We start from the raw sequence: 13,728 nt of genomic DNA on the forward strand, positions 1-13,728 counted from the left end.
CGGAGAAGTAATTCTAAACTAATTCAGCATAGTCTTTCCTTTTCGCTGAGATTCGGCATTTTAAAGCTTCCCCTGCTGCCTAAATCTGATCACTGCGGAGCAGAGCCAGTCCCCAGTATTCTTTCTGATCCTTTGCCAAATAACTAACATTGACAACAATCTCATATCTTCTGCTTCCTACCTAGGCTTACGTTAGATTCCATCTTGGTTCTGAAGGAACAGTGCTACATGGGAATTTAGAGTGGTGTGATTTTTCTTGTGCCTTCTGATGCCCATTTAATTCAGAGAACAGTCACATTTCCCCACTATTTGGCCACTTAGAACAGAAAAATAAAAGTCCCAAAGCAGGTGTTACAAGTTCATTAAAGACATCGGTAAAGTCAAAAAGAAAACTGCTGACAAAAAGACTGAGATTAAGAAGAAAAGATACAGGGAGAGAAAGAGAAAGAAGAACAGACTGTGAAAAGGCTTTATCCAGCACCTGATGGAAACGGATATAAAGACCCACAGCCGAACATTAGGCAGAGTTCAGGGATTTGTCCCAAAAACTTCTGTAGTGATTGAGAGCTCAAGGGGTCAAGGATATCACACGGAGACCTACAGAACCAACTAATCTTGACCCATGGGGGCCCAAAGAGGCTGAACCACCAAGCAAAGAGCATGTATGGACTGAACCTGGGCCACTTATACATATGCAGTAGATGTGCAGTTTGGTCTTCCTTTGAGTCCCCTATCAATTGAAGAAGGAGCTGTCTCTGACTTGGATTCTGTGGTCTGCCTTTAGACTCCTTACCCCGTAGCTGGGCTGCCTTGTCTGGCCTTAGTGGAAGATGATGTGCTTAGTCCTAATGAGACTTTATGTGCTAGGGTTGGTTGGTACCTGCCTGGGGCTGGGTGACTCCTCTGAGGAGAAGGGGAGGGGGAAGAAGAGGAAGAACTGGGAGTATGGGAACAGGAGGAGAGGAGGGAGGGGGTTTTAAAATTCCAAGGGACCTTATATTTGTCTTTGTTCTTTATTCCTGGGCGAGAAACTCAAAAGAATTTCCTCTGTGAGCTGTCTCTCAGTATCAGTCTCCTGAAAATCATTCTCTACTGTAAAAACCTTCCTCCAAAGGCTTTTAAGGAAAATAAGGAGTTGAAATATTTAATTTTTTACCTTAAGCTCCTCTTTTATAACTATGTAACCCAGACTTGTCTTGAACTTAGGACTCTTTTTAGGCTCCGGACTGCTGGAATTATAGCCACATGCTAAGAGGTCCAGCTCAGCTGCCATATTTCTGATTGAAAAGTGCAGAAGCGTAATGCTTCACCCATTTACCTGTGGGTTCACATACTTCAGGCTACTATTCTTTTCTATTTAAAAATCTCTATATGTGAAGTTCTTTCGAAATCAATCAATCATTCCAATTCACAACACATTTTTTTATCAAACTTCAAACTTTAATAAATATTTTCACTGTTCAAATTCTAAATAAATTTCACATATGAGTGCATACATTTTGTTAAACAGTTGTCAGGAGACAGAGTTAGGCTGTTAATTTCTTTTTTAAAACAGTGAAGTGAACATCACTCAGATGGTAAAAATTGATACAGGAAGATAGACATTAGAAGAGGAGGCACGTGAATGTTTATACTTCATCTGTGATGCATAACTTCTTGCATCTTGATTGCCTAGCTTCTTGCATTTTCTTTTCTCTAACTGAGGAATGATCCCAGAGTTTCATGCATACCATGAAAATGACTGGTGACTAAGCTAATCTTTAAAATCTTAGATGGTCCCTGAGGTCTGTGACTCAACAGAGACAATCACTTGAAAACTTCATAGATATGTCTTTAAAAAATTAAAGCATTTTTATAGAATACTGATTCTCTGTTGTTTAAAGAATAAACAGAAAATTTTTAAAGTTAAAATGTTACAATGTTAATTTTCTAGAAGTTTAAAATGCTGCATTAATCTTGTTTTTAAATCATCGCTCCTGTTTCTACATAATCTGTGGGGACATATCAAAATGTTGTGGGTGAAAGATTTTGAACAATTTGTGTCCTAGTCAGGAACATTTCACTTGGAGCACACAGCCCACAGATCTCTCTGTCTCCACCTGACTCTTTTTATGATTTCTATGTTCTGTTTGATGGCCAGAGAGTTCTCCTTTGATGTGGCAATTAGAGTACAAAAGCAGGTCAAAGGGATAAAAATGGAAAGGAAGAAGTCAAAATATCACTCTTTGCAGAGGATATAATAGTATCCTTAAGTGACCCCAAAATTTCCTTATACAAAGCTCAAGTCCAAGTGGATCAAGGATCTTCACATACACAAGGATCTTCAGATACACTGAAGCTAATAGAAGGCAAAGTTGGGAAGAATCTCGAACATATGGACACAGGGGAAATTTTCCTGAACAGAAAACCAAGGGCTTATGCTCTAAGATTAACAATAGAAGAATGGGACCTCATAAAACTGCAAAGCTTCTGTAAGTCAAAGGACACTGTCAATAGGACAAAACAGCAACCACCAGATTGAAAAAAAAGATCATTTCTAATCCTACATCTGATAGAAAGCTAATATCCAAAATATACAAAGAACTCAAGAAGTTAGACTCCAGAGAGCCAAATAACCCTATTAAAACTAGGGTATAAAGCTAAACAAAAATTCCCAGCTGAAGAATATCGAATGGCTGAGAAGTATCTAAAGAAATTCTCAACCCCAGTAGTTATCAGGGAAATGCAAATCAAAACAACCCTGAGATTCCACATCACACCAGTTAGAATGGCTAAGATCAAAAACTCAGATGACAATAGATACCAGAGAAGATGTAGAGAAAGAGAAACACTTCTCCATTGTTGGTTGGATTGCAAGCTGGTACAAGTACTGTGGAAATCGGGCGGTTCCTCAGAAAATTGTACATAGTGCTACCTGAGGACACAGCTACATCAATTCTGGGCATTTACCCAAATGATGTTCCAACATTTAACAAGGACACATGCTTCACTGTGTTCATAGAAGTCTTATTCGTACTACTCAGCTATTAAAAGCAATATATTCTTCACATATTCTTAGGCAAATAGATATAACTAGAAAATATCATCCTGAGCAAGGCAACCCAATCATAAAATAACACACATAGTATGCACTCACTGACTGGTGGATTTTAGCCCCAAATCTCAGAATAATCAAGATAGAATTTACAGACCACATGAAAATCAAGAAGAAGGAAGACCAAAGTGTGGATTCTTCAGTCCTTCTTAGAGGGGGAAACAAAATACTTACAGGAGGAAATGAGACAAAATGTGGAGCAGAGAGTGAAGAAAGGCCATCCAGAGATTGCCACTCCCAGGGATCCATCCCGATCCATCCCACATACAATCATCAAACCTAGACACTATTGCTGAAGCCAAGAAGTGTATGCTATCGGGAGCCTGATATAGTCTCCTGAGACGCTCTGCCAGAGCCTGAAAAATACAGAGGTGAGATAGATGCTCTCAGCCAACCATTGAATTGGGATCCCCAACAGAGGAGTTATGGAAAGGACTTAAGTAGCTGAAGGGGTTTGCAATCCCATAGGAAGAACAACAATATTAACTAACCAGATGTCCCAGAGCTCCCAGGGACTAAGCCACCAACAAAAGAGTCCACATGGAGGGACCTGTAGCTCCAGGGGCATATGTAGCAGAGGATGGGCCTTGTTAGACCTCAGTGAGAGGAGAGGCTCTTGGTCTTTCAAAGGCTGGATGCCCCAGTGTAGCAGAATGCCAGGGCGGGGAGGCCGGATGGGGTGAGTGAGTGAGTGAGTGAGTGAGTGAGTGAGTGAGTGAGTGAGTGAGTTAGTGAGTAGGTGGGTGGGTGGGGAAGTACCTTCATAGAAGCACAAGGATGGGGGATGTGGTACAGGTGTTTCTGGAGGGGAAACTGGGAAAGATAATAACATTTTATATGTAAATAAAGAAAATAGCCAATTAAAATGAAAAGAAAGAAACAGTATCTTAGAACTCTGCTGTTGACTCATGGCTCTGAATTTGATTGCTATGTTAGTGAGTTGCACTTCTTCCTGTAACCTGGATCACTGTTGCCATTCTTGATGAATAGCTTGATTGACTTAATGTCTAATGTCTCAAATTTACAAAGTGTATGTCTATGTACTCCTATTTGCTGACTTACATATACGATGGCTTTAATTTTATTTGTCAGAATCTCAAGGAAAGTTTTTGTTTGTTTATTTTCTGGCTCTGTTAGGCGTTAAACAAGGAGCTGATACATGTTAGGCTCCTACCCCTGACATAAATCCAGACTGTACTATCTGCAGCAGATTAAGAGTCACCTTGCTTTATCAGTTAAGACACTTAAGTGGATAGTCTCGTCAAGGTGGACATTTTACACTACACATTAACAGATTTCCACAAGAAGTATTTTAATTTGATTACTGTGAAAAAAAATAAAAATAAAACACTTCATGCCACGTGAGAACAAAAATTAAAAATAAATAAAGAAACACAGAGTTATATCAGGAATGGGTGTGTGTGGCTGATGAGCAGAAATATTTTCTCCAAATAATTTCCTCACAGTTTTCTCTGAGTGTCACTCCAGTTTGTGTTGATGCCTATCAAAAATGCGGAAACCGAGGCTTAGTTAATGCAAAGAACAAAACAACCTATATAGCCGTGAAAGCAAAGGAGAAGATGACAGACAGAGAAGACTGTGACACTGAGACAAAAGTATACCTTTGTCACTCACTATTATTCTGGAGCAGGAATTATAACTTGACTTTAATTAAATCTTGAAGCCAAAATAAAGGAAGTTCTCCAAGTAAGGCCAGAACACACATTGGCCTGTGTAGTGGTAATCTGTTAACTGCTCTGAGGTCTTTATCAAACTTCTTGCCAATTGCCGGAGTTCTCTAGATCCGAGACATGAAAGACACAAACATTGACTTTAATTTTAGTATGTCTTAACAGTGGAATGGCCGGGATTCTTCCTTACGCCACCTGGCTAACCCACTCCCCCTCTGAAATTCCTGAGTTATCACATTTTATTATCTATATTTTTTTCTTGCTACCCCAGACCCAGTGAGTGGAGTGGGCCCTGGGGCTGCTTCCCTGACTCTTTTGTAGCTGGATGAGATCTCTCCTGCAGCTCTTAGGCCTGCTCTCTTTGCTTACCTGTCATGGTGATTCTGTTCCATCTTCTTCCCTTCTTTTTTAGTCTGCTAAATCTAAAAGGCCCGCCTCCATCTCCCTACCCAGCCATTGGCTGTTAGCAAACTTATTGACCAATCGAAAATCAACTGGGGACAGGGACGCTCAGCATCTGGACAAGATGATTTGCATGTGTGTGATTTTGGTAGCTGAATTAAGAAAAGCAATAGAACCAATCCCCAACAGGCTTGATGAAATGACTCTCAGTAGAAAGAGCCATCTAGCCTGTCGTTTTGTTTTACACGTAAGAAAAGAGCTAGATGGAAGCAGAGGAAGGCGGATCACTGAGTTCGAGACCATCCTGGTCTAAAAAGTGAGTTTTACACATAGAAACCCTATCCCAAACTAGAAAAAGTGATGATTACACATTTTTACATGTTGTGGAAGCTCCCTCACCCCATGTCTGGATCATTTTACAAAATTTCCTAAGAATCTCCTCATTCCATATTATTTACTTGTAGGCAGAGAGAAAGGGAACATAGTTTACATGTATCTGAAATATAAAGGGCTTACAAACTCTTTCCTGTGTCTTTTTTTTTTTTAATTAACTTGAGTATTTCTTATATACATTTCGAGTGTTATTCCCTTTCCGGTTTCCGGCAAACATCCCCTCCCCTCCCCTTCTTTATGGTGTTCCTCCCACCGTCCCCCATTGCGCCCTCCCCCAACAATCTAGTTCACTAGGGGTTCAGTCTTAGCAGTACCCAGGGCTTCCCCTTCCACTGGTGCTCTTACTAGGATATTCATTGCAACCTACAAGGTCAGAGTCCAGGGTCAGTCCATGTATAGTCTTTAGGTAGTGGCTTAGTCCCTGGAAGCTCTGGTTGCTTGGCATTGCTGTACATATGGGGTCTCGAGCTCCTTCAAGCTCTTCTAGTTCTTTCTCTGATTCCTTCAACGGGGGGCCCGTTCTCAGTTCAGTGGTTTGCTGCTGGCATTCGCCTCTGTATTTGCTGTATTCTGGCTGTGTCTCTCAGGAGAGATCTACATCCGGCTCCTGTCGGCCTGCACTTCTTTGCTTCATCCATCTTGTCTAATTGGATGGCTGTATATGTATGGGCCACATGTGGGGCAGGCTCTGAATGGGTGTTCCTTCTGTGTCTGTTTTAATCTTTGCCTCTCTCTTCCCTGCCAAGGGTATTCTTGTTCCCCTTTTAAAGAAGGAGTGAAGCATTCACATTTTGATCATCCGTCTTGAGTTTCATTTGTTCTAGGCATCTAGGGTAATTCAAGCATTTGGGCTAATAGCCACTTATCACTGAGTGCATACCATGTGTGTTTTTCTGTGATTGGGTTACCTCACTCAGGATATTTTCCAGTTCCAACCATTTGCCTACGAATTTCATAAAGTCATTGTTTTTGATAGCTGAGTAATATTCCATTGTGTAGATGTACCACATTTTCTGTATCCATTCCTCTGTTGAAGGGCATCTGGGTTCTTTCCAGCTTCTGGCTATTATAAATAAGGCTGCGATGAACATAGTGAAGCACGTGTCTTTTTTATATGTTGGGGCATCTTTTGGGTATATGCCCAAGTGAGGTATACCTGGATCCTCAGGCAGTTCAATGTCCAATTTTCTGAGGAACCTCCAGACTGATTTCCAGAATGGTTGTACCAGTCTGCAATCCCACCAACAATGGAGGAGTGTTCCTCTTTCTCCGCATCCTTGCCAGCATCTGCTGTCCCCTGAGTTTTTGATCTTAGCCATTCTCACTGGTGTGAGGTGAAATCTCAGGGTTGTTTTGATTTGCATTTCCCTTATGACTAAAGATGTTGAACATTTCTTTAGGTGTTTCTCAGCCATTCGGCATTCCTCAGCTGTGAATTCTTTGTTTAGCTCTGAACCCCATTTTAAATAGGGTTATTTGTCTCCCTGCGGTCTAACTTCTTGAGTTCTTTGTATATTTTGGATATAAGGCCTCTATCTGTTGTAGGATTGGTAAAGATCTTTTTCCAATCTGTTGGTTGCCGTTTTGTCCTAACCACAGTGTCCTTTGCCTTACAGACGCTTTGCAGTTTTATGAGATCCCATTTGTCGATTCTTGATCTTAGAGCATAAGCCATTATTAAGTGAGTTTGTTCCAGTGACTCTATGTTTTCAAGAAGTAACAAAACTCAGTCTATGATAGCTCAGACAAAAATCTGGGAGTAATCTTTGTCCTCCTCTTTGTCAATCTTTGATGGATTCTAGTAACCACTAATATACCAAGAATGCATTCAACTTCATATTTTCACTTATTTGTGTGTGTGTGTGTGTGTGTGTGTGTGTGTGTGTGTAGCATGCAAATGAGTATGCAGTTGTGTACGCATGTGTACATGCAGGTAGAGCTAAAGAACATCAGAATTCTTCCTCTGTAGTTGCCTCATTCCTTGAGAAAACATCTGAATCTGTAGCTTATCTTTCAGCTAACCTGTCTGGTCAGAAATCTCTCACACTCTGCCCCACCATGATAGGGTTACAAGCACAGACAACCTTCCTCAGTTTTAAATTCAGATTAAAAAAAAGGTTCCATGTATCTTCTTCAAGTTTGTAGCCTTTTTGCTTTGAACTGAAAATCTAGGACAGTTTTGAAACGTACAACTGAGAACCTGAGAAGGATGTGGTTTCTCTAAGCTGACAACTACAGGGTAGATAGAGATTCAGACATGATAGAGAAGCCTGCTTTAAATGCAGACATAGCTACATTGTTGGCAGAAGAACACCTAACCAGCTTCAACTTCTTGGTAGATATTCCTCAGCTAAATTCTGGGATCCATATATTGATGGCATATTACACCTCTGTGTTCTATAATAAGTAGACTTGTAGTAATGACTCAATAACAGATTAGTTAAAATCCTAAATATTCACTCCATAGTCATAATTTTCTAGTATCTTCCTTGATGTGATTAATATATATGCAGAAATTTTTGTCTGCTTTTTTTTCCTGAAATTATCAATACACCCCCCGCTAATATAAATGTGTATAATAAATATTTGAAAAACTATTCTCACAGGACACAGAGAATGTGATTAGTGATCAGAGGACAATGTTAGTGCTTATTTTGTTTTCATTTAAAATTTTAATTTCTGTGAGGATGGATGTTTTATACCTCATGTGTTTCAGTCCTCTAAGAAGATATTTATCTAGACATGTACGCATTTTGATTTTCATCTTTAAAGGAATAGGTGCTGTTGGCATCTAGTGGGGAAAAGCCTGAGCTGCTAAGACGTGTCATGCAATGCAGAGTGTAGGTCTTCTAAAGAGAATTGTTCAAACGACATGGCCAAGAAGGAAAAGGCAGAGAAAAACTTCTACAAATGAGAACCGTAAAATACTTTTGAGTTTGTATGTTACAAGGGAAAACATAAAATAATGAGACTATTTAAAGTTATTAAAGTCTGAAGAAGGAAAATTATACTAAAAGGTCCAATGTTTGCTTAGAAAATTATGACTTCATAATGGAGCTCATGAATTCATTGAGTTATAATACTTAAAGTTGGTTATATATATAAATATAATTTTTGTGGTGAAAACATTACTACCATGTGTATCACACTGTTGTAAGCAATGTTAACTATGAACTTGCTCACACCTTTTATGTTCATTTGAATTCAGGAATGAACTCATAGAAAGGCCACAATAAAATAAGTTATGTATTTTCTCTCTTTCTGATTCACAATGTAGTAAACATATGAGTCTTTAACAATTTCCCTTTTCCTTAATTAATCTTCCTAACACCTTTCTATTTTATTGAGTTAGTGACTGTTTCACAAGAATTTTGATATTGATAAAAATGGTTAAATTTTGCTGCTATGCTAGAAATAAAAAATCTGGATGGGTATTATATAAATTTATTGTGTTGATTCACAGGAAAGAATACTGTACTCAGAGGCCAAATGAGATGCGAAGGTAAATAGAGGCTAAACAGCATCTATACTGTACTTGAAGATGTGTGCTGCTTCTTTATGTGTGTCTCCTCTTATAATTGCAGTAAGGAGTAGAACCAAGTTACCAGGCCTAATTGATAGTTTGATACAAAATAATGATACCTGCATTCTCCTTTCTGAAATGCCCTTCATAATTTTTGATTCATATTTTCCTCCACTAAGTAATGAAATCGAGTGGACACTAATGGCAATGCCAAAATCTCATTTTGTTCTCATGCATTGATTATTGTCTCTTAAGCCCTTTGTCTCTCGTGAAAATGATTCATGTTCTCAATATCTAATCTCAAATTCTAGTAGTTTATACATTTTCATAGGACTAAAAAACTGACTGTATATTTACTGGAAGGCTGTATCTCAAGGGACATTCCCTCTTTTTTGACCTAGGTGTTCCCATCCTATTAAGATGTCAACTCTTGCAAGACACAAAATTCTGAGTACTGTTTGAGAAACTTTTCCAATATTGTCTCAGCATATTTTTGATTATACCAGTTAATGCATGAGCTAGGACCACATCTGAAAAGTTCAGAATTAAATCATATTTAATTATTTTTGATTTAAAGAGACACACATATCTTGAAAATCCTGCATGGAAGACTTAATTAGACTTGTTCTTCTTCTTGGGTCATGTGTCTCTTTTCGTCCTCCATCTTGAATTCTAGATGCAGCAGTGTGTTCCAGGTCTTATGCAGAAAGCAATCCTAATTTCATTTTCAGAGCACTGAAGTTTACAGTGTCCTTTACTCATTCTGCATTCTTTCCTCAAATCCAAGCTACCATACTCAGGATAACTCCTTTTGGCTGTAAGAAGGAAAGAATGACTAGAATTAGGAATCAATGTATAACATAGCCATAAGGAGATCATTCTAGAGACAAAGGATTATAGGATGACCATTCTCAAATCCTGGGGAAAGTTTAAGGGAATTTGCCATCACTTAATATAAAGGTTATCTCAGAAAGTGTATTGGGACTAAATAGTTGTGCAGAGATGGTTCAACGACAGATCCTGAAGACAATGGAAAGATGGGATTTACACTGTCTGGCCTTCTCTCTGCCACTGTTCATAAAATTAGGAATTCCCTTTTCTGCTCTCATAAATAACTAACCTGAATCCCGTGCCTTCATTAATCATTACTAAAATTTTCATTGCAATTTAACTTTATATTGCAAAATATTTAGAATTATGTGATGCTAAACAAATTATTCAAATGCTCACAACTTTCCTGGACATTTTGTGACTTTTTTCCAAATGTATTAGTTAAATTATATCTATATGTAACAGAAATATTGATCAAAAAAGGGGGAGAGGGAGAAAAAGAGGGAGGGAGGGAGTAAGAGAGGGGACGGTTTTGAATTTACATTCATTTTCAGCTCATGCATGGTTTCTAAACTTAATGTACCACTTCTGAAAAAAAGTTATTTAAAAAAGCATTCTTCAAAATTATGTTTGTTAACCTTGATAAGCAATAAATTTGCATAGGGGTTAAATCCACCCTACCACCATTTTCTAATGGTGTATGTTTTCATTGGCACATACTAATTTACGCATTGTATATAAATGTTTATATTTAAATGAGAGTTGAGCTTATAGGCTCCATAAAAGATGAAATACCCACTTATCTTATTTCTTTGGAAAAAGGAAGTTTACTAACACTGGCCTTTGTCCTTTTGAATCAGAATAAAAAGAGCAATTGAAGAATTTGTAGTTGAAGCCATGAGCCATTTCTACCAATTGTGATATTTTGCTATGGTGAACATTGTCATGTTCTTGTGTATATTTATGAAACTGAAATTATATGACAATATTCTAATATGATAAAGAATTTATTTAATGAGTATATTAATCTATAGCAATATACAGTATAAATCTGAACAAAATGATTCCCAAAATAATTCTATTACCTGCAACTTCTTTTTACATTTATTTATGTATGTATTTATTTATTTATTTATTTATTTATTTATGTTATTGATTTTTGAAACATTAGGGAAAAATGACAATGTGTTCTCTTCAATACAAAAACATGTTGTCTTATATTCATAGAATAAGTAGGATTTTTAAAAAATGCCCATTGATAGTACAACTATTGGGGTTGGGGATTTAGCTCAGTGGTAGAGCGCTTGCCTAGGAAGCGCAAGGCCCTGGGTTCGGTCCCCAGCTCCGTGAAAAAAAAAAAAAAAGAAACCGATAGTACAACTATTTCCAGTTTGCTAGAAAATGATGAAAAAAATGGAGCAACAAAAAAGTATTTTGTTTCTAGTTTGTAGAGCACGCAGAAGAAAGCTGTTATACAAATAGAAATTCCCTCTATAGAGATTTTAAGGACATTAGTCAGTGGTAATATAATGGCATGGGGTTATACAAAAAGGAAGGCACTTGGAACATTAGTGAATATGGTGGGTAGATTTTGAATAGGTTACTGGGAGGAGGAATGGAGAGTGAATCAAAATATGTTATATGCAATTTTATATTACAATTAGAAAATTAAAGAAAATAATTTATACAATTTTAAGAGTGACACACTATATATTTAAATATTTACTTATTTTTATTTTTGTATTTGTCCCTGCAATAGTTTATGTACACCATACACATGAAGGTTCATATAAAAGACAGCGGGATCATCAGATCCCCTAGAGCTGAGGTTGTAAGTGAAATTCAAATATCTACTGTGGGTGCTAGGAACTGTGGACCTATGCACAAAATTCGATTAGAACTGTAAGCACTCTTAAACACTCAGCTCTACCCAGCTCTGGCGATGTATGATTTATTTATTTTAATTCTATTACTATAGACTAATGAATATAAACTGAAAATAAACCTACTAACTGCCATTAAAATTATATTATAACTCTCCTGAGTTTGAAAAGAATATAACATCCAGACATAATGATAGTATTTGTTCTTCACATATTTTTGTCTGTAATAATGAATTCTCTATAGGTGTAGGTCATGTGTAATTTTAAAGAAGCATATTTTTCTTCTGGAAGTAAAAGAAATAATACTTAAAAGGATTGAAAAACAATATAATTTATGCCACTTTATTATCTAAATGATATAATTTCCAAACCTGTAATGAATGTTATTTTCTCTTTGTTGACGGAATAGATCAGTAGCTATTATTAGTGATGGCACGTGAAGAGATATACTGTAAAGAGGATAAAGACTGAAATACATTTATATAATAAATTACTGCAGAAAATATAGAAAAACTATTACATTTTGGAGGCCATATGATGCTTACACTACATGATGGGAAAACAGTCTACAATGAAAGAATGAATGAATTGATTAATTAATTAATAAAAATAAATAATCAAAATAAGCATTTTTGTTTTGACTTTGTGAAGTTAATGCATGCCTATCACTTAATAAGAGAATCAGCATATGTACTTCATACCTGATGGAAAGAGATAGTTCACGGGGTAAAATTTTCACCTAAACATAGTAGGTGATCATGACAAGAAATAAGTATTGCTCTAGTGAGAAAATTGTCATATGAATGACATCAGGAATTATGTGCTTGTTTAGAACTTTGAATCAGGCTGGAGAAATTGTATTGAGAAAAAAAAAAGACAATGCAACTTACTGACAAAACAAACAAAATTGAGCAAACAAAAGGCCAACAAGGGTCATAATTGGCTTGGACATTTGAGAAAAGAGTGCTAAAAAGGACTTCATTCATTGCCTACTGTTGTAGAGTACAGTGAAACTGAAATAAATATTCTAAAATTGAGTTATTTACACCTTTATGGTGATAATGCCCAACAATAGTTTTTCTGAACAAGGTAAGGGATGATTATACTTATTTTCATTCTAAACTTTGTAATCATTTCAGACTTTACCATATTGGAATATGAACACAATGGAAGCCAATCCCACTAGGTGTTACAACGTTCATATGCATAATAATGTCTACAAGCAGTAAGAATTATCAGTATCAATGCAATTTTATTGACCGGACTATATTTTATTCTTGTTTTACCGTGTTTATTTCCTCTTAGTAACTGGTTTCTGTTATAGGAGCAAATCAAGACTAGCATAATAAATCCAGAATCATAGTATTCTCATTCCTATAGATTTTTTGATATTTTTCACAAACAGCAAGCGATGCCTCCCAAAAGCATTACTGCAAATACTGCCAAAAAAGGTTTTCATATTACCTGTTAGTATTGTGACTGAAAAAAGCAGAATAAAGAAAAGTAGATGAAACTTCATGGTACAGTTTCTTGGACAAGAAGTTGCAACAGATCTTCTTTTGAAAGTCAGTTTGTTTTGCAGTCAGGAAACAATGACCATTTCTATTTATAGATCTGGGAAAACATCGTTAGCTATTGAAGCTTGCGAAAACCCAAATTATTTGTCTGTGTGGGCGATTCCTCCCATTTTCAAAGAACACAATCAGAAAATTACTCCTAGTATATTTCCTTAGGAAAGCAAAATCTAATTAGATTAATTTTCACAGAACTTGACAGTAGTCAACCTTTTTCTCCACTATTTTAATAAGAAATAATTGTTTTAAGTGATTGTTAAAATAGAAATATTAAAAATTACAGCTACATGACCTCATTTATATGACGTGTTGAGCTAACTATCCAAATGTACCTGTT

The 13,728-nt window shown here is 36.8% G+C and overlaps 1 protein-coding gene across 1 annotated transcript; it reads right to left on the reverse strand.

The window, feature by feature from the left end:
- Positions 1-9,775: 9,775 nt before the first annotated feature.
- Positions 9,776-13,417, reverse strand: Defb110 (defensin beta 110). Its single transcript, XM_032899484.1, is given in 2 exon segments — positions 9,776-9,918; positions 13,282-13,417. Coding segments are annotated over 2 exon segments (279 nt in total).
- Between the last annotated feature and the right edge of the window lie 311 nt (positions 13,418-13,728).

Source organism: Rattus rattus, chromosome 4 (genome assembly GCF_011064425.1).
Source record: "Rattus rattus isolate New Zealand chromosome 4, Rrattus_CSIRO_v1, whole genome shotgun sequence".
NCBI classification, from domain to species: domain Eukaryota; kingdom Metazoa; phylum Chordata; class Mammalia; order Rodentia; family Muridae; genus Rattus; species Rattus rattus.